Source organism: Pleurodeles waltl, chromosome 6 (genome assembly GCF_031143425.1).
Source record: "Pleurodeles waltl isolate 20211129_DDA chromosome 6, aPleWal1.hap1.20221129, whole genome shotgun sequence".
In the NCBI taxonomy this organism is placed as follows: domain Eukaryota; kingdom Metazoa; phylum Chordata; class Amphibia; order Caudata; family Salamandridae; genus Pleurodeles; species Pleurodeles waltl.
The window spans coordinates 1109848813-1109869265 of NC_090445.1; the positions used below are offsets into that span (position 1 = coordinate 1109848813).

Genomic DNA, 20453 nt, shown 5'->3' on the forward strand with positions numbered 1-20453 from the left:
CTGCTTACTTCCCTAAGCCCAGTTTTGGGGGCTTGGGTAGATACTTATTCTCTATTGTAATTTTATAATATAAAAAAAAAAATATATATATATATATATTTTTTTGAAATAAAGCATTTTAGCCTGTTTTTAACATTATAGCCTGCATTGCTGTTTTACACATGTATAATATGTGTGTATTTTATATATGCTCCGGGGTCCCCGCACAAGGGCGGGAATATTCAATGTTTATGACTATTGATGCGGATCCCCTGGAAGAGAAGCCACAAATATTGTCTGGTGGGGAGTCTGCTGGTTGTGGAGCAACTGATGGAGAAACAGGCACTAGACAATCAATCTGTAACTTTCCTTCCTCAACGTCCTCTTCAATATAAACTTCACCCACTGTACATAATACAGGTATTATTAGGGGAGTTTCACGTGGTTGGTTTGACTTTGGACTACCAAATGTTGCCAAAGTATGCGGTGTACAAGGGGTAGGGTTTGTGTCCACAATACAGGTGACTGCAGTGGCAAAGATAGTTGCTTTGTGAGCCTTGTTTTTGAAGGCTCTGGAAACCTCTTGTAAAAGTCAGCTAACCTGAGTTTTAGGGACTTGCATAATTTCCTTCAGATACTGCATTATAAAGGTGATATTTATTTGGTTTCACTTTGTGACATGACAGTGGTGTGTCTGAATGAGATGGAAATGTAAATTCATCTCCCCTGTACTCTTCTTAATCATCATCCTGGTGTTTAACATCAAGCTGAGTTGGGCTATACGCAGGACTAAACTGCCCCATATTATCCTTGGAGTCTTCAACAAGTAGCAGCCAACTTGATGAAAGGGGCGCCACTTTACAGGGCTTTGTGTGCCCAGGTAGCAATGATATAGGAAAGCCTTTCTCTTCAGAGTCTTCATCAAAGGTTTCTTCATTGACAAAAGCCCTGTTGATAGTAATGCACATAGGATTGTTTCTGGTGTCTCTGTCAACAGTATAGTTGTAGCTGTTGGAGTGGTCACTGCCGATGACAATGTTGTTGTCTTTGTAGTTGTTACTGTTGTCAACTAGGTAACACTGACTGTCGATGGCAGCTTCATCAATGATCGTGCTTTAGTAGTGCTAAAAGTACCTTTGTTAATGGCATCGGTTGTTCAGATCTTGGCCTACAAGTTAAAGAAACATCAGTTTTCTTACTTTGCTGTTGTGAGTCCTAACAAGATGGACTTTGGTCTCATGAAGACATTCCTGCAGAAAGTTTTAGCACCTTCTTTGGAGCACCTTGCTACAAGTTGTTTCAGAATGAGATTTTGATGAATGGCCTTCTGAGCACTTTCTTTTATTAGCTTTTTTAGCCATGTCGAAGGTACTGTCACTCTTCAACTCTGAGGCAGAGTTTTCCTTGGCCATGATCTTTTGAAGCCAGATAAGCAAGCAACCCTCTTTGCCCTTATTTGTGAGACCTTTTACTCAAAGACATAGATTTCAGTCCTTTGCCTTCTAAGGAGGAGTGTAGGCAGTACATTATTTGTGAAGATCTTCAGATTGAAGCCTCTCCTTCCCACAACTACTACAAATTAAAACAAGTTAAAAGTTGAGGCATTCAATCTACCCTCCTGCGGGGATCCCTGCTAACCTTCAACCTCCACTTTTAAAGCTGGCCATAATGCCACATGCAGAGTGAAAGGAGGATGAGACCATTTTAATGGGTTTGACGTGGTTTTATCCTGGAGTTCAGAACAAATTATGGCTCAGAAGGTTCTGAATTAGTGATAATTGGTTTAAAATGATAATTGCGATTTTCAGGGTTTTCAAGGCATGGACTAAACATCGCTCAGAGAAACTCTCTGAAGTATGCTAGCCTCTTGGGGGAGTGATCAGGGTGCTGCAACCTGAATGGCTGACATTTAGTTATTATCAAATGATGTGAACAGTATAGTAAAGTGAAAGATTTACAGCCTTTAAGGGCTTAGTTTCTGGATTTACAGTGAATATCCATGATATAAACAGTTAATCTACGAAAGCTTCAACAGTGGAGAATAAATGGAAGTTGACAATTTAACCTCTTATTAATAGGTGGCTAAATTGTTCTACGTTAATTAAGAAGCAGTGACTTTTCTATTATGTGCAAAAACAAATTATATTAATCCTTGAAAAGTGCTCTTGGTACCACGCTTCCGTGGACAATGCAGTGTATTTGTGGTTTCAATGGCAGTTTCACTGAAAGAAAACTAGAAATACAGGATTCATTTTTTCATTAAACATTCTTTACTGACTGATGGCATCTTCAGTGACAACTATAATAACATGACTAATATATGTTAGGAAAATTAAGAAGTCTAAGAATAAGAACTATTTACTCTCACAAGAATAAACATACGTAAATGTTAGCATGTGCTGAATTTTGTGCTTAACTCTGAATAAAGTTCAGCTATGATCCACACACAACATAGTTGCACCACACACAGTATAATAGGTTACGAACGTTCCGAAACAGATCTGTACCTTGAGTTCGGAAAGTCTTGCCGCACAAGTGACACTGGAAAGGTTTCTCGCCTGTGTGGGTCCTGAGGTGCATATTGAGGTTGGCTTTCTGTGTAAATGCTCGATGGCAGAATTCACAAACATGTGGACGCTCGTTCCTGTGAAAGAGACAATTATTTGGGGTTTCTTGGCAAAATTCTGTGATTCTTGAGCTACCCTTATAAACACTAGAAATAATGCGGTGCCCAAATACGGTTTTCATTTGATCAGAAGATAAATCACAGGTTAATTCTTCACTGTTGTTCATTTTGGGCATTTTTCTGGTCTGGAGAATCATGTGATATAGAAAACATGATTTAACTCCAAACGTGGCGATGGTATTCATACAAAAAGAAGGAAACAAAAGCTTGAAAAGAAGATGGTTTAATTTGTTAAATAAAAGGGAAGGGACCTATTATGTCTATCAAACGCAATTAAATATGCAGCACATATTACAAAATTAAAAATGTCACAAACCATTTCCAGACAATCCAATTAAAAAAGAAGCAGTAAGTTATAACCCATTAAAAAGGATAAAAACACAGTCATTTTATCAGTACCAATGGCAAAGCCAATAGGTCTGATAGGTCTGGGCAAGTGAGCAACACGGTTATTTATTTATTTTATATATTTTTAGAAAGAATAAGACACAAAAATAAATAGGGAAAAAACAAAATAATCTGTCACCTAATGTTTTAGTCTTACTTGCCATAAAAACTGTATATTTAAATACTATTCATCGATGCAGCTGTTCAACTAGTCATGCTTGTTTCAAACAAGAAGCCTTTTTAGCTGCGCCAAGCATTTTATCATTAATTTTTGTGACGAAGACTAGAATAAACCACCATCTAACCATGCACTCGAACTGCATACAGGAAGCTACAATGTTAAACACTTTATGACGTAAGCTTTAAAAAGAATGTGAAGGCAAATAATTAGCTAGTCCTTAATTTGGAAAAAAAATGATAAGCACACATTGAATCGACTTTGCAACTGAAGACAAAAGAACTATTTTTAAGTGTATGGGAACAATGTAGACTGGCTTTGTGCCATAACTAAAAGCCAGCGGCTGGCGCGGGCTGCCCCGCTGCTCTAAAGCTTTATGTTTATGGTGTAGTGGGAGGCAGCAAAATGTGAATGGTAAATTAACTGGCAAATGGATGAATCCCGCTTATGAAAAACTACTCTATCTATGCATTTAATGTATGAATTTTTGGGAACAACAATAGTCTGGTGATACAGTTAAAGCTACGTTGAAGGGTAAACCTAAAACCATTTCCAAGTACAATAACAAATCGTTAATTAAAAAGTGGAATGACTGTAACTTCATGGCTAATCCCATGCACAACTTAAAGAACCTTACCAAACACATACTAAATGTATGCGGTTAAAACCCTAACTATGTTCAATCGACCAAAGTTGGAATGCATGGAAAATACATGAACTGTGACTTAGGGGGTCATTTTGACCTTGGCGGACGGCGGAGGCCGTCCGCCAAGGTACCGCCGCTGAATGACCGCACCGCGGTCAAAAGACCGCGGCGGCCATTCAGACATTTCCTCTGGGCCGGCGGGCGCTCTCCAAAAGAGCGCCCGCCGGCCCAGAGGAAATGCCCCTGCAACGAGGACGCCGGCTCAGAATTGAGGCGGCGTAGTTGCAGGGGTGCGACGGGTGCAGTTGCACCCGTCGCGTATTTCAGTGTCTGCTTAGCAGACACTGAAATACTTTGCGGGGCCCTCTTACGGGGGCCCCTGCAGTGCCCATGCCATGGGCATGGGCACTGCAGGGGCCCCCAGGGGCCCCGCGGCACCCCCTACCGCCATCCTGTAACAGGATGGCGGTAGGGGGTGTCAGAATCCCCATGGCTGCGGAGCGCGCTCCGCAGCCATGGAGGATTCACAAGGGCAGTGGTAAACCGGCGGGAGACCGCCGGTTTACCCTTTCTGGCCGCGGCTGAACGGCCGCGGTCAGAATGCCCTCGGGAGCACCGCCAGCCTGTTGGCGGTGCTCCCGTGGTCGGTGACCCTGGCGGTCACCGGCCGCCAGGGTCAGAATGACCCCCTTAATCTTCAGCGGCTGTGTATTATGGATATGGCACAATGTCCCAGTTCATTGTGGTATAAACGTAAGTATATGCACCAGGAGCAAATGTGCTGTTCCCTGTGCAGGTGTGAACGAACGTCTGCACAGGGAACAGCGAAAGACCGCGGTTTGAAGCTGCCAGTCCTCTTTTTACTCTGCATGTGGCATCATGGCCAGCTTTAAATATGGAGGTTGAAAGTGGACAGGGATCCCCTGCAGGCAGGCGTATTGAGTGCTTCAACTTTTAACGTGTTTTGGTTTCTTCAGAAACAAAATCCACAAGTTTTTCCCATGGTGTGGGCTCTTTAAAATGATTTTATTGACCCTTACCGCTGGGCTTTTCACAGTGGTAAGGGATAGTAAAAACTGGCTATTCGACCGCCCACTCCAATTCTGGTGGGCGACTGATGGCCAGACCTCTGACAGCCTTTACTTCAACAGAGGAGTACATCAGCAATGGAGACAGAGTTCACTTCGTCATTAACGTACTTACCTGTAATTCAGGTATGCAGACCATCAGTTTGGTGGAAAACATACTCCGCCTTCACGGAGTACCCTCTATGCTCAACTCTAAATCAGCCCATTAGTTTACTACATCCCTGAGCACTAACACATGTGGATGAAAGCTTGACCATGAAAGGGTGGACCAAAATCCATCAAATCTGTAAGTTGCTACTGCTGCAGGGCAGCTACATTTGCCCTGAACTCCAATTAAAATATGTATTTTTTTTTTATAGTTTCTATAGCGCTGGCAAGACCAGAGGGTATCAGAGCGCTTTACAACAGAATAGGTAATAAACGGACAAGTTCAAAGAGACAGTTATACATGTAGGTTTCACAGGGTCAAAAGAGATAAAGTGCTGGTGGTGGTGGGATGGGGGGTGGGAGATTCTTTTTGAAGTGAAGGTTGGTTGAGGAGGAATTCTTTTAGTTGCTAGTTGAAGATCTGGTGGGAAGGGCTGGATCTGATGTGGACTGGTATGGAGTTCCAGATTTTAGGGGCGTTGCTTGAGAAGGAGCATGTCTGAGTTTTTTGCTTCTTGGTTTTGGGCAGGATGAGGAGGAAGGTGTTTGACCTGATTTCAGGAGTTAATTGCAAGGTATTCTGGTTTCCCGGTGTGAAGGGCTTTATGGGTTAGGCAGGCAGTTCTGATCTTGCAGCGGGCTTCAATTGGGAGCCATTTTAGACTCTTCAGGGCAGGGGAGATGTGGTCATATTTTTTAATTCCAGTCACCAATCTGGAAGCTGCATAAAGGGTGGACCTCATGGGGGCAAGTTGGGATTTGGCCATCCCGGTAAGGATGGAGATCCCATAGTATAGTCTGGAGAGCATTAGTGCTTGTGTGGCCTGTTTGAGATCGTCTTGGGGTATGAAAGATTCAGCAGTTTTAGGCTGTGGAAAGCATTGTTGGCGTTCTTCTTGATATGGTCCTGCTTAGTCAGGTTGGTGTCCAGAGTGATTCCCAGTGACTTGACCGTGTTCGTAGGGGTAAGATTGCTTTTGAGAGCGTCGATGGATTTCAGCCATTCTTGCATCTGGGGGAGCGGATTTGTTTTTGATAGGAGGAGTATTTCTGTCTTATCCTGGTTGAGTTTCAGGTGGTTGTGGGAAAGCCAACATTGAGCTTCTTTAAGGGGGTTGTTCAGGCGGTGTATGTCTTCTATAGAGGATATTTCCATGTAAAGTTGAGTGTCGTCAGCGTAAAGATGGAAGGGGATGTTGGCTTGGTTGAGGATGGAAGTGAGTGGGTCCATGTAGATGTTGAAGAGTGTGGGTGAGAGGACGGATCCTTGGGGGACTTCTCTGGTGATTATTGCGGTGGGCGAGGTCATGTTATTTAATTTTACTTGTTGCGTTTGGTTTTGTAGGAAGGAAGAAAACCAGCGGAGGACTGTACCTTCTATGCCAATTCTCTTTTGGAGGGAGTCCAGAAGGAGCTTGTGTCAAGGGAGTTGCGCAGGTCATCTACTATGTTGAGAATGGCTGTTTCTGTGCTAAAACCTTTTCTGAAACCTGATTGTAGAGGGTTAAGAAGGTTGTTGTTATCTATGTGTTGGGTTAGTTGATGGAGAACACATTTTTCTAGAGTTTTGGCAAGGAAGGGTAGGTTGGAGACTGGTCTGTAGTTGTGAAGGTTGTTCAGGTCAGCTCCTGGTTTCTTTAGTATCGGTGTGATTTGACCCAGTTTGAGGCAGTCAGGAATCACGCCGGTTTGCAGGGAGCTGTTGATGATTTTGGTCTAGACAGGGGTGAGGGACTGGTGGAGTTATTTTTGCCAGGGAGGATGGGAGGGTGTCTACAAGGTGAGAGGATGCTTTGAAGGTGGACAAAAGTTTGGAGATATCCGACGCCAGGAGTGGGTGTAAGGCTACCCAGCTAGTGGGAGTTAACTTTTGATTGTGGTTAGGGTGCTAGACTTCAGTTATAAAAGGCGGGTTGTTAGAGAGGTGTAGGTAGTGGATATTTTTGTTTATGCTAGGTGGGGGATACTCTGTTTGGTGGAGTATCTGGTTCAAGGGAAATCTCAACCTTGGGGATTTTATCGTTGAAGAAGTTAGCAAAATTATCACAACTGTCTTTGATTGTAGGTGGTGGGCTTGGGGCGAGGGTTTAGTAGTTTTTTGTTTGATGATGTTGAACTCTTTTGGGCGATTTTTGGCTCTGTCTAGAGCATTGCGGAAGAAGGTGTTTTTTCATTGGTTATGTGTTTTTTGTAGTTTCTCCGTTCCCTTCTGAGTTGTTCAAGGTGGGTTGTGGAAGGGTCGGATCTCCAGAGTCTTTCGGCTCCTCTCAGTTTACTTCTTTCTGTATTTAGATCATTGTTAAACCAAGCTCTGGATGGTGTGTTTCTCACTCTTTTCAGTTTCATGAGAGCTATTTGGTCAAGTATGCTAGTAATAGTTGTGTTGTACTGGGTGGTTAACTCAGTAGTTGAGAGGTTGGCCGATGAGGGCGGTAGTAGGGAGCTGATTTTTTTCTTCGAGGGTTGTTAATGGGATTTGGTCAATGTTTCTTTTCCATTTGAATGTCTTTTGTGAGTAGTTAGCGTGTTGGGGACTTTTATTAAGATGGAATGGAATAATGTGATGGTCTGACCAGTCGACAGGAAGAATATCGTCGATCGTGAGTGAATCTTTTTGAGCTATAATCGCATCTAGTGTAGCTCCTTTGATGTGGGGTCGGCCCTTGCAGTGCTGGGCAAGGTCTTTGCTATGTAGAAGGTCATTTAAGGATTGGATTCGAGCATCGAGGTTGAGGTCACCCAAGATGATGAAATTGGGTTATGAGAGAGAGCAGTGCGTTATTAGGTCAGCTAGGTGATCCCCAAAAGGTAGGGTGTTGCCTGGGGGAGTGGTAGAGTAGGTGAAAGGTTACATTGGAATTGTCACTCATCCTGATGGAGGCGTTGAGATGTTCACATGATTTGTAGCTGAATGTGTCTTTTATATCTATTTTTATATTATTTTTGTGAATGATGGCAATGCCTCCCCATGGCGGTCTTTTCTATCTTTGTTGGTAATTGAGAAACCTGGCAGAATGAGGGTATCCATGATTGGTTGAGAGTGTTCAGTCAGCCAAGTTTCTGTGATGAAGGCAATGTCAATGTTGTGGTTAAGGATGGCATTAGCTAGATCCACCGCAAGTTTGACTGCCGATCTGCAGTTAATTAGCATACAGTTGGTTTGCTGATAGACCTTGGGGTCTAGAGTGGAAGGATCAGAGGGATGTTGACGAGGTGAGCTGGAGGCCTGGGTGAGGTTGAAGGTGTGAGATTTCGGCCTAGACCTGTGATGACCTGGATATTGGATGGGGGGCTAGGTATGGGCAAGGGCATGTTGTAAGATTGGGCGAGTTTTACTGCTTCATTGTGCGACAGTGAAGCGTTCGTTCTTTTTGGCCTTTGGGCGTTGAGGTAGTAGGGCCTAGAGGGCCAGTTAAGACTCTGGGGGGTGGTTATATCAGGGAGTGGCGTGTGGGCCTGGATCAGAGGGGGGTGCAGAAGCGGGTAAGGCTTCTCGCTATCATGTTGATGCCCTCTATGATGGTCTCTAGTTTGGATTATAGGTTGGTGAGCCGCTCGTTAATTTTAGATGTGAGAGTGAGATTGGAGGGGGGCTGCGGGTGATGTGCTTCCTACTGTGTGGGGTCTGATGCAATTGGGCCTGATGGTTCTCTAAATCCTTGGGTGGTAAATGGGAGGAGACAGCAGTAGAGTAGTTGAGATTGGTATCAGGGACTGCGTTAGAAGTGACATAGGATGTGGGCGGAACATGTGTGTCTCTTCGATTAGTTGAGTCTTGTCTGTTTGTGGGAAGCAGGAGAGGAAGTTGGGAGAGGGAGCTGTTCTGGGGGAATCTTGGATAGGTTCAGGGGTAGGGGTGGTTTTGTGCGACTGTATTGTGGTGGTGTAGGCTTATGAGCATTTCAGGATGTTGGGATTGATGGTTGTTGGGTATAGGGAGTTGGGGGCTGAGTCAGGGGGAGAGGGGTTTGTGACAAAGAGTGAGCCGCTCAGGTTGTAGAGAGTGTTCTTTGAAGAGGTGGGGGTGCTGAGGGTTGTGTTGGAGGGGGGGTTGGCAGTGGGGGTAGAGTGTAATTCTATGAGGTTCGGGATTTTGGGGGGGGGGGTTGTGTGTTGGGGGGATTGAGGTTGTAAGATGACTGATTTTAGTGTGTGAAATATGGATTCGAAAGCTCAGAGGTTAGTGTAATTAATTTTTATCATGATGGTTCCGTTTCTGAAGATGGAGATAATGGCATTCCCCTGGAATGTGGGCGAACTGGAGATTGTGAGTTGGCAGCCATATGGGACGTTGGTGGATTTGGAGGTGAGAAGGTAGCTGGTAAGGAAAGTGTTCTATCTAGCTGGGCGTTTAGTGAAGAAGATAAGATCAGTCCTTTTAGGACCTTTATGGGCATTGTAGTAGGTGTCAGCAATTAGCAACTCAGGGTGTTGCCTGATCAGTTTGTGCTTAAAGTTTTTAACCGCAGTGGGGGAGAGGTTGTTGGGGGGGGGGGGGGGGGATATGGAGAAAGAGTTGGGCCCACAGGGTTACAGAAAGGTGGAAATGGGTGAATTAGCGGGTTCTGCTGAGATCAACATCTTAGGTTTTTATAGTTGGGGGTGGGCGTTATTGGTAGGGCAGGTTGGAGATTGGATGCGTTTGTAGTGTCTATCTGAGAGCCATGGAGGCTGAATTAGGAGGTGGGGGGGAGAGGAGAAAGGAATGTGAGGGACCAGGTTAGTGGATGCCCCAATAGGATGTAAGGAGCTCCAAAAAACAAAAAAACAAAAAATGTGTCTTTCTTCTTTTTACCTTTCCTTTCTTTTATGGTTGGGGTGATGCTCGGTCAGAGATTGGTCCTGCTATACTGTTGATTATAGGGTCAGGATGAAGGTGTTGTTGGGGTAGGATAGTCCTCTGTTAGTTTTTAGTGATCAAGGGGGCAGAGGGGTTCTCCTGGTTATGTTAGTCCTACCTTGGTGTTGCTACTAGTTTAGGATTGGGTGGTCCTACGTTTGTGTTGATTGCCAGTTGGCGATTTATTGTTAGTCTTACTTTAGTGTCAGTGCTCACTTTAGGTTCAAAATCGGGGCCAGCATGGGATCATAGAGGGGACCAAAATGGTGGCCCCCAGGGGGAGAGGGGGGTGGCAGAGAATTGCGTGCAAGTAGGTTTCAACCCGGGAGGGGCAGATGCTTGAGGGTCTATTTTCCCTCAGGAGGAATAACATAAAGGCGTATGGTCAGGGAGACTGCTAGGTGGGGGGGGGGGGGGGGGGAGGAGAGAGGTGTGTTCGGCCCCTGTTGATACGTAGCACTGGGGTGGCCCGGGGGCTGGACGAGGGCCTACTTGTGTGGAGACACAGTCAGTCTCGACCGTGGAAGTGGCCCTTTAGAGCCGAAGTAGCATTCAGTTTGAGCATAGCGTAGACACACCCGAGATCCTCGCTGAATCTTCGCAGGCCAGTGCCGCACGAGCAGGTCGACGAGCTTTGGGGGTGGGAGGGTGAGTGTTGGATTAGACCCATGCGGGAGGGCGTCCTCCGGTGATGGAGCACTGAGGAGGATGCCCTCCTTGAAAGCGTTTTGCAGACTGCGAGTGGTGGGCAGAGGCAGGACGGAAATGACTGCCCTCCAGTCACTCCGTCGCGAGTTAGGGCGGGAGGATACCCTCCAAGGGGACGGTGTCCTCCGGTGAGGGCACGCAGAGGAGGGCACGCTTATCGACTTGGTCCCCTGCGGGAGGGCGTTGTCCAATGTTAGGGCGCGGAGGAGAGCGTGCTCGCTCCTTGATAGTGTCGTGGAGTCTGCGAGTGGGGCGGGGTGGGGCAGGACAAAATTGACTGCCCTCCAGCCACTCCATCGCGAGTTTGGGACGGGAGGATGCCCTTTAGGGGAGGGTGTCCTCCGGTGAAGGAGCGCAAAGGAGGGCGCGCATCCCGAAGGCGGTCTGGAAGACCTTCGAAGAACAAAGTGTGGCGGGAAAGGGTAAGGCCAAAATGAGTCTGCACTCTGCTCGTTGGGGGAGGAGGGGGCGAGAGCAGCCCCCAGCGGAGAACACGTGAAAGAGAGGGCTCCCTGAGCGGCCAGGAAGCCGGTGACAGGAGGAAGGTAGCCGCTGGATTCCAGCGAGCACTGCAACCCTCCAGCCCGGAGGGAGGTGAGGGTGTGGAGGCTTTCACCTCGCAAACGGGGTTCCGGATCCAGGAGTCCAAATCACGGCTGGGCAGCAGGCAGGCGGCTGAAGACTTGAGAAGGACTCGGGTAAGTCCGGAGGGTTCTCCTGTTGTTGGAGCCAACTGTTTTCGGTGTAGGCAGGCTCTGCTCCCTGTCGATTTGGTGAAGGAGGAGCTTGAAAGAATATTTCTGAGTATTTCTTTCGGAGTTCTTATAGTTGCAATGGATGTCCCTGATGGGCGTTTAGTTTCGTTTGTTTTCTTGTCGGTGCAGCGGTTTTTCCTAGGATGCCTGAGGAAAATCCCAGGATTTTCACTAATTGTGATCCCGTCCCTCGGGAGGTGCTTCCTTCCTCGCAGCCATCTTCTATTATAAAAATATATATATATATATATTTCACCCACCAGAACCCAAGCACAAATAAAGCCAAGGAGGACATTACTCACTGTGGCTTTTTAGGTCTTTAGAAACTTGGTTAACAAGCACCACCTGGTATGCAGGCATATGCTAAGCAGGTTGTTACAGAAGACAGATATTTCATGCCTTTAGAGTCACCTAAGAGTCCACATGGAAAGCTAAGGAAGTCTCTCTGAAAAGCATACCAGTATGTTGCTCTGAAACAAGTAGCCTAATGCTAAGTTAATTTGAAAACGTGGAAGCTGGGGAAACAAATGTGTGAGCTGTGTGCATCCCAATTGACCATCTGGGATGTCTTTCCCCTCCTCCTACCCTTTTTAAGCTTGTGGTACTATTCTTCCTATTCTGGTATACACTTACTCTGCAATGAAACCCAGAACATAGATGTGCTGTTTGAAAGAAAAATAGGAAGTATCCCATTACAAGCTATTACTAACTAAAATAATTTGTACCTGCAACACTCCCATGGTTTAAACAGTATGTGGGTTCCTTCACAGTCATACTCAAACACCGTCTTACATAAAGAAGCAAGATTGTTTGTACAGCAATGAACTTAAAAACCAAGACATACATACAGCTAAAACCGTGGTCTACTATATAACTGGACCAGTCTGTATCCAATTCTGTGCATACTGAGCTTAACAGCAATTATGGAAATAAGAGCTGCAACAAACCTGTGCTTGGACTTTACATGCATCTGTAAACCATTCCTGCTGGATGCCCTGTGTGCACATTCCTCGCAAACAAACAGTTTCTCCCCACGGTGCTTAAAGGCCTCATGCAAACGCAGCTCTGTCCGAGTAAGAAAACATTTGCTGCATGTAGAACACTGCAAAACAGATTTTGAAATTTAGAAGCCATGTGGAAAAAACATAGTCAGATAAGAGTACAGCCCAAAATATCCTATTGACTTATTATCTTAAAATATTTCCTATCTCATCACAGATATAATCTTATGATTTTATTTTAAATAAGTAAATTGTTTATTATTTGGAACAGTTCCTAAAGTTTGACTATTCTAATGTTTGAATCAACACTAGTGCAGCAGTAAATGGCAAAAATGCATTGACAAAGTCTGTAGGTTTGCATTTTAGGATTCCCCTGCACAGCACTTGCGCTGTGCTCGTGAAATCTATTGTATTCAATATAAATCTTAAAAGGGGCTTACAGCCGCCCCATTGCTTTTCATTTGTTCCTGTGCTTGTCACTTACTTTTCCTCCGTTTCTATTGGCTGAAGCATACTGTTTCCTATTGCTTCTCTCGTGTGTTTCTCCTATCAGTGTTCCGAGACCCAAGTACCGCTGCTTTGTGGAACTTCTTTGTGTGTGGGAACGCTAACTAAGGTATTGGATTGCTTACAGACCGGCGCATTCACAGGCACAGAGGGTGTTTTTCGGTCTGCCCTCTTTCCTTCTGCATAATTATTTTCAATCAGGACACCTTCCCCAACGTCCTTGCTTTCACCCGCCCCCACGCACACTTGCTTGTCGTGCACTGCACGTTCTTGTCTGTCCAGTGACGTAAGAAGATAAAATCCATGAGCAGGTCACGGGTGGCTCCTGGTAATGGGCAGAGGAGCACCTTCATTCCAGGTTTAAAAGCTATTTTGACGATAATTGCAAAAAGCAATTGCCATCCATGTTTTCTTTAGAACTTATTTGCCTGCCTGACGTCACACTTGTTGCTCACTGACACAGACGTCGGGCATGCAGTTTTCTCAAAGTACATGCGTTAGTGCGCATGTGCCAGCAAAATGGTTTTAGTCATGTCTCCAGCCTCTTCCCTGCTATTCCCACCACCGCCACTCTCTCACCAAGCTCTCCACTATCTCTGCCCCACCTCATTGCATGCTTTTTTCTAGTTCTGCATTGGTGAGGCCAGCAGCTGTTGAGCCATTACTTTTTTTTAAATGCACTTTTGTGCTCATTTAACCATTGTTTATGTAATGCCCAAAATTTCTGTCAGTCGTCTTGTTTTTGGATGGAACAAGCAGTCAAGCTCCACAGACCCTCATGTGACCCAATACCAGGAAATTAAAAATGCAGCGATTGCGAGGGTGATGTTGGTACACCCTTTCAGCCTAACACCGCCTGCTAGTTATCATGCTGGTAGGTCCTATACCCTAAGGTCTCCTTATACTTACAACATACTTTTAATTGTGTCAGTGTGGTTTTCAGATATTCATTAGAATGTTTAACCTTCAGCTGCATTAAGTTTTGTATCGCCTTTGTTTAAGACACTAGTGTATCACGAACTTTACGAGCAGCTAACATACTGGTCCGCTTTTATTAAGGAGCCTATCTTTACCTCTCTTTATGGCCCTGTGCTTTAATCTCCATTCACGATATTAGCCTGTCAGTGCGGTTTTCAGACATTCATATGTTTCTGTTTAACAATTAGTCGTGTAAATTTGTATTTCCACTCAATTGCCAATATCAGCGTATCATGTACTTTACGAGCTGCTAACATACCAGTCCGCTTTTATTAAGGAGCATTTCTTTGCCTCACATTCTGACCCTCCATTTTAATATCTAATCACAATATTAGCACATCAAGCTTACTGCAAGTGGTAATCATGCCAGCTTCATATTAGGACACAGCAAGGCTTTGTCTCACTTTGTACCTTTGTAATTCAGTAACGTTAAGTGATTGTCCACGTTTTGATTATACGTTCATGAGAGGTTTATATACTGGATCGTTTTTGGGTTGCACTGCTGACTTCTCTCTACAACACTCTCAGACAACGCTCACCCTCCATTCACTCTGCACAGTCACCGTGACATTGCGCTGGCAGTCAGATACTGCTCATCCATCACTGATACAGTGCAGACTCTGCACTTGCACACCACTGACATAACTCTCACCCCGCACTCAACCCGCTCATCCTGCACTTATACTATTAACACGCTGCTCACCCTATACTCGCAGACCTCTTACCTTGTACAGGTAATTGAGGAGTGATTCAACACCAGAGGTCAAATGGATAATACAAAACATGACACAAAAGGTCCTGGAGGACATTTTTCTATTTAAACTTGAGTACAATTTCCTTAATACCAAGTATCCGAGAATGCCTATGATATATATACCCTCCCCAAGATACACAAAAATCTTTCTACACCACCAGGACGTCCAACTGTATCTGTTTCGTTATTAGAACTTAAATGCCAATATGTTGATTTATTTTTTAAGCCTTTTGTGACATCAATCAGACGACATTGAGGCACTTTCACCCTGCACTCTTGCACTCATCAGCCTTCATGCATACACCACTCACCTTGCACAGAGAGCACTCACACCATTCTCCCTACGCTCACACTGCTCCCACACCTCTTAACATAATTAATCCAACAGGTGGAACCTAAAGCATTTACCAATGCTTGTTACTTTATCAATGCAGCTTTCCTCAGAAAAAAAAAAGACAAAAAAGCTTCAGGTGTTTATGTTGCTGTGATGAATAATGAACAAACAGGATTGAAGGTGATGCTAATAACTGAAATAGGCCCGTGTCTCCTTTTTGGTATACAACAATCTCAAATTTAATAAGATACATGAACAGTTGTGTATGTGTTCGTGAAGGACTGTGCGTCCGTCTACACTTAGAATAAGATACAAATAGTGCAGAGCTTCCAGTCTACGCTTTCCTACGTACAAAAACAACATGAAGCAAACAATACATAGGTTTACACCATAAATACAAGTGTGCCCCTCCGAATACCGGAACTAAACACACGATTAATCAAATATAAGGCTCATAAAAATAATTCAACAGAGTGTTTTCGGTTTGCCATACAATGTGTCCAGCTCAGTATTTATTTCTTCTATTACACTGTTCCTGAAGATTCTTAGGTCAAATGAATGGCAGAAGCTAGAAGCTAAGAGCCTCTTGTTAGAACTCTCAGCCGTCTGAAAACCACATGCCCTATGCAAAGACTCCAAATGAATACAGGTAGAAGAGCAGGGTTTGTTACAGAAGAAGCAAAACTGTGGGAAACTCTACTGCCTCTCAGAACTTCAGGCGGCAGTACATCTTAACTAACCTTTCCAAAAGAAAAATACCCGGAATTTGTTGTAGTTTTAAGAGTGAGAAAAGGGCCGGACGCTATACTAAATAGGACTACAAGTAAAATCGAACGTACACATTTTTAACATGCTTTTTCTCTCTGTATTTACTTTATTAGCCATGGATCATTAGTGCCGTTCTAGAGCACATTTAAACGTGGTTTCCATTTATATTTGCTGTTTGAACTACGTACCGATAGGCGCAAAAAATTCAGGCTTTAGGTGATTTTGCTTATTTTTGTTCTGGCCAGGATACTAAAATATCGGTGGTGCCGATAGAAAACCGGGCAGATGGCAACCCTAGTTGGTGAAGAAACTAGTTGTGCGTGTGCAATAATAGGTCTGAGGCTTAATAATAGTAGGCCGAGATTCCGTTTGTAGCTCTGCCATATAGTGGTTGAGAGTGAAAATCGGACTTGTTTTGCTAAAAGATAAAAAGGAGGTAGGGTTCACCATTAGCATATCTGTATTGCGACTTCCCTATGACCTCGACTTGTCCTTTACATTGCCTCGCATGTCAGTAACCTTTACATATTATTCTTATGAGCCTTAACCTATTCTCAGTACATGTAACCTCTTGGACTGGACGGGCAGATCACATGCAATTTTACGACTTATGAAGCTAGAAAACTAATGGTGCAAGTAATTAACACGATTGTTTTGTGGCATTAATACATTCTGAATTCACATGCCTGGCATACATTACAAAATCATGCCTTACCTTTTTTCAAGGGAAGCTGGCTGAAGGTTTGAGCCTTCTTAAATAATACACAAGACATACTGAATATTCCTATACAGGAAATTTGTGGTAGTCCTCTTTCGCCATTCCTTGCTGGAAGCGTCATTCACCTTTTGAGTTTGTCCCAAGGACAACATACATAGAGAGGAGCAATGAGTCTGCCCACTTCAGTCATTACTTTGTTGAAAGTGTCAATCATAATTGTGATCAGGTGACAGGACAGCTGTTGCAATAACATTTTGTCTCTTTACATCTAAGCCTTCATTGGCCAAGGGCAAGCACACCGAGCAAAGTAGTCCATCTCCAACTATGTCGCACTGCCAGCGCTAGAAGTGAGGGAGTAGAAAAAAGCATAAAACTTTGATGCTGCTTCACACTGTGGGAGCTGTAGGTATGGCGCTTGGAACCTGAGCAGCATTCAAAGAGCTCTCTAATGCAGAATGCCACCAAGGTCATACTGTCGTTGTGTTTTTCAAGACTGTGAAGAGATCTTGAGGCTACTCACGATAGAGGAGCTCTACACCAAACTGAGGAGTGATTCAACACCAGAGGTCAAATGGATAATACAAAAGGTCCTGGAGGACATTTTTCTATTTAAACTTGAGTACAATTTCCTTAATACCAAGTATCCGAGAATGCCTATGATATATACCCTCCCCAAGATACACAAAAATCTTTCTACACCACCAGGACGTCCAACTGTATCGGGTAGGGGTTTCATTATTAGAACTAACTTAAATGGCAATATGTTGATTTATTTTTTAAGCCTTTTGTGCCTTTAACTAAATCCTATGTAAGCGACAGCATGGGCTTGATCCAGCAGATTGAGGGCCACAACTTCAAAGAGTGAAATCAATTATTGGGAACTATGGATATCCAGGCCTCGTATACCAACATCCTCCAACATGAAGCACTAGAACTTACTACTAAGGATCTGGATACTAGGACACATCTTCACTTGGTCCTCACTGCATTCATAGTAAAACTGACTGAAACTGCTCTAACCATTTTTTTCAAATGTAGGGATTCACACTACAACCAGAATAATAGTATAGCTATGGGGACTGGGTTTGCTCCGGAATGAGCAGATCTGTATATGGATAACTATGAGCAGACCTACTTGTTTATAGGTGTGATCAACCCTTTTAGACACAACATTTCCCATTGGCGTTTCTTCAACAATGATTTTTTAAATTGAGATGTAGAGAACATCCCTTAACCAGTTTTATAACTGGATCAAATCTTGTTCCTCTGATATCCAGTTCATCATGTACTATGACCAACAATGTATCTCATTTCTGGATATAACAATTAAGGCTGAAGAAGGCAAGCTATACAACACACGTTTTAGAACACCAGAAAATAACTCCTTACTTTGGTACACAAGTCATCACCCAAGGGTACTTACGGAAAATGTGCCCTATGGACAATTTGTCAGATAATGCAGGTATTGTAGTACAAAAAAGAAGATTACTTCAAAGAATCTGATACATTGATCACACTTTTAGGCAAGAGAGGCTATGTAAGTAGACTCCTCAAACACGTGAGAAAGAGAGCATGGGACACCAAAAGAGAATATCTGCTGATTCCCAGAATTCGATTTAGTAATAAAAAAAAAGTGATTTTTCTGATTCCAATCCATACAGATAGTAATGCCATCCGAAATATTGAAACATTGGTACACGATCAGGGAATCATTAAACATGATGAATTCCCTATGTGTTCCTTCCAGGGAGGCCAAAATATTCGAGATAAGGTAGTGGGCGCTTGTATACCAATCCCAGTTACCCCAACACTACGATCACAATAGCTGTCACAGGGCATTTCAAATGTGGGAACTGCTTAGTGTGGAAATATTGTCCTGAAAAGAGAATGTCTGAACTTAAAAATGATCAAACTTGAATTGGGTTCATTTACGAACAAACTTTGGCAACATTATAAATGCCATGCGGTACTCTCCTGGAAGATTTATATTGGGAAAAACAATACAGAAGGTCAAAACAAGTATACTATAGCATCAGAGCAGGATTCACTGTGAAACCGCTGGAGCACCTCCGGTGAAGCATTTCTTACAGCAAGGTCATGCCACTGAAGACATCAAGAGGCAAGTAGTGGAGATACTTCAAAAGGACCCAAGTAGCGATAACCTTAGTAAAAGACTTCTAGCACTGGAATGCAGATGGAGGGAGCGCACCCAATCTAACTATGATGGTCTATATACACAAGATGAATGGTGCTAGTACACTATGAATATGCTTGCCTAATCCCATACGCTTGAGTATACATGTTTGAATAATCCTTATGTATTTTAACATCCAGATGTGCATGTCAATTTATTTGTATCTATTACTCAGTGTCTTCAATAAGTAGGTCTTACTTGCTTTACAAGTTCATTAGGGTTGGCAGTCTAGATATTATGAACATATGTTACACAATCGTTACATTTTGACGGGTCACCACACCTTAGATAGGTACTTGTTACCAATTTCTTCGTAATATACTTTTTCCATTCTTTAACCCCTTTACAAATGACGGTCTTGTAGGGTGCTACCAATTCACTGTTCCCCTGATGAAGACCCCGTGTGATTTCTTGTAAGGGGTTGAAACGTTGACTAATAAGGGCTACATCCGGTTCATGGAATGATGGACTAGTGAAATCTGAATAGTGGGACTATCTGATAATTTTAAAACTTCTTTGCCCTATTTGGGTGATCCCTTGACTATATATGGTGTGTATATATATGTGTGCAATATGCTGCGTGGCCCACTTTTTTTCACTTCTTTGCACTTGCACTGCGCCATCACTTGGAGCACATGCAAAGTTTATATTTAGATTATCTTTTTCAAGATTCTATTGTGAAAAGAAAAACAGAATTTAAATAGATGATAAATGTGTACGGTTTGCATTTATTGCATAACTTAGAATGGAGTGAGGCAGGGTGGTGTAGAGTGGAGTGGCATTGAGGAAAGTAGTGGTTTAGAGGAGAGTAGTGGCGTGGAGGGTTAAAGTGAAGTGGATGAGCGTAGAGTGTCATACAGTGGAGAAGCATAGAGTGGAGTACAGTGTCAGAGTAGAGTGCAGAGTCGGGTAGTGGCATTGGTGTATTGTGTCATGGAGGGAGTAGAGTGGAAGAGCACCGCAGAGGAGTAGGGTGTTGTACAGTGGAGTAAAGTATGGTGTTGTAGATTCGAAAGCCATTGAGTTTCATAGAGTGGAGTGGCATTCAGTGGCAGAGTGCGTGGAGTGGTGTAGGGGAGCAGAGTGTCAGCGTAGAATGGAGTTGAGTGGTAGAGTATCGTGGAGGGAGCAGTGTTGTAGCATGGAGGGGCACAGAGTGAAGGGACGTAGAGTGGATAGTGTTGTGGAGTGGCATAGAGTGTTAAGTGAAGTGGTGTAAAGTGCTGTGGAGTATAGTGACTGGCATAGAGTGGAGTAAAGTGGCATGAAGTGGCACAGTAGGTGGTATAGAGTAGAGTGTAACTGAGTGGTATGGAGTGCCGCAGAGAGGAGAGTCATACAGTGTTGTAGAGTGAAATGGCGGAGAGTGGAGTAGAGTGTTTTGGCGTGGCAGAGCAGCTCAGAGTAGTGAGTCAGAATAAAGTGCGGTGGTATAGAGGGAGTTGCATAGAGTGGAGCATCGTACACTGTTTACACTGGCACAAGAGTGGAGTATCAGAGTAGTGAAGTGAGGAGTAAAGGGTCACAGAGTGGAGTGGCATACAGTGGAGTGGAGTGAACTGAAGTTGCCTTGAGTGGCACAGAGGTAGTTGGGTAGAGTGGAGTGACGTAGAGTGGTACAGAGTGGAGTAGAGTGTTGTTGAATGATACAGAGTAGAGTAGAGTGTTGTGGAGTGGCAGAGTAGAGTGTCGTATCGTGGAGTGGTGCAGAGTGGATTGGCGTCTTGTAGAGTAGAGTGGAGTGATGTTGCGTGGAGTGATGGAGAGGTTGCATGACGTAAAGTG

The 20453-nt window shown here is 43.9% G+C and overlaps 1 protein-coding gene across 8 annotated transcripts in view; it reads right to left on the bottom strand.

The window, feature by feature from the left end:
- ZBTB48 (zinc finger and BTB domain containing 48) overlaps window positions 1–20453 on the bottom strand; it is a 203415-nt gene that overhangs the window by 47730 nt on the left and 135232 nt on the right. For all 8 annotated transcript variants that reach the window (XM_069240235.1, XM_069240234.1, XM_069240230.1 and 5 more), the window contains exons 7-8: window positions 12362–12516; window positions 2487–2623 (exon numbers count right to left, since the gene is read on the bottom strand). In XM_069240235.1, coding sequence (XP_069096336.1) covers window positions 2487–2623; window positions 12362–12516 — 292 coding nt within the window. The remainder of the gene's footprint in view (window positions 1–2486; window positions 2624–12361; window positions 12517–20453) is intronic.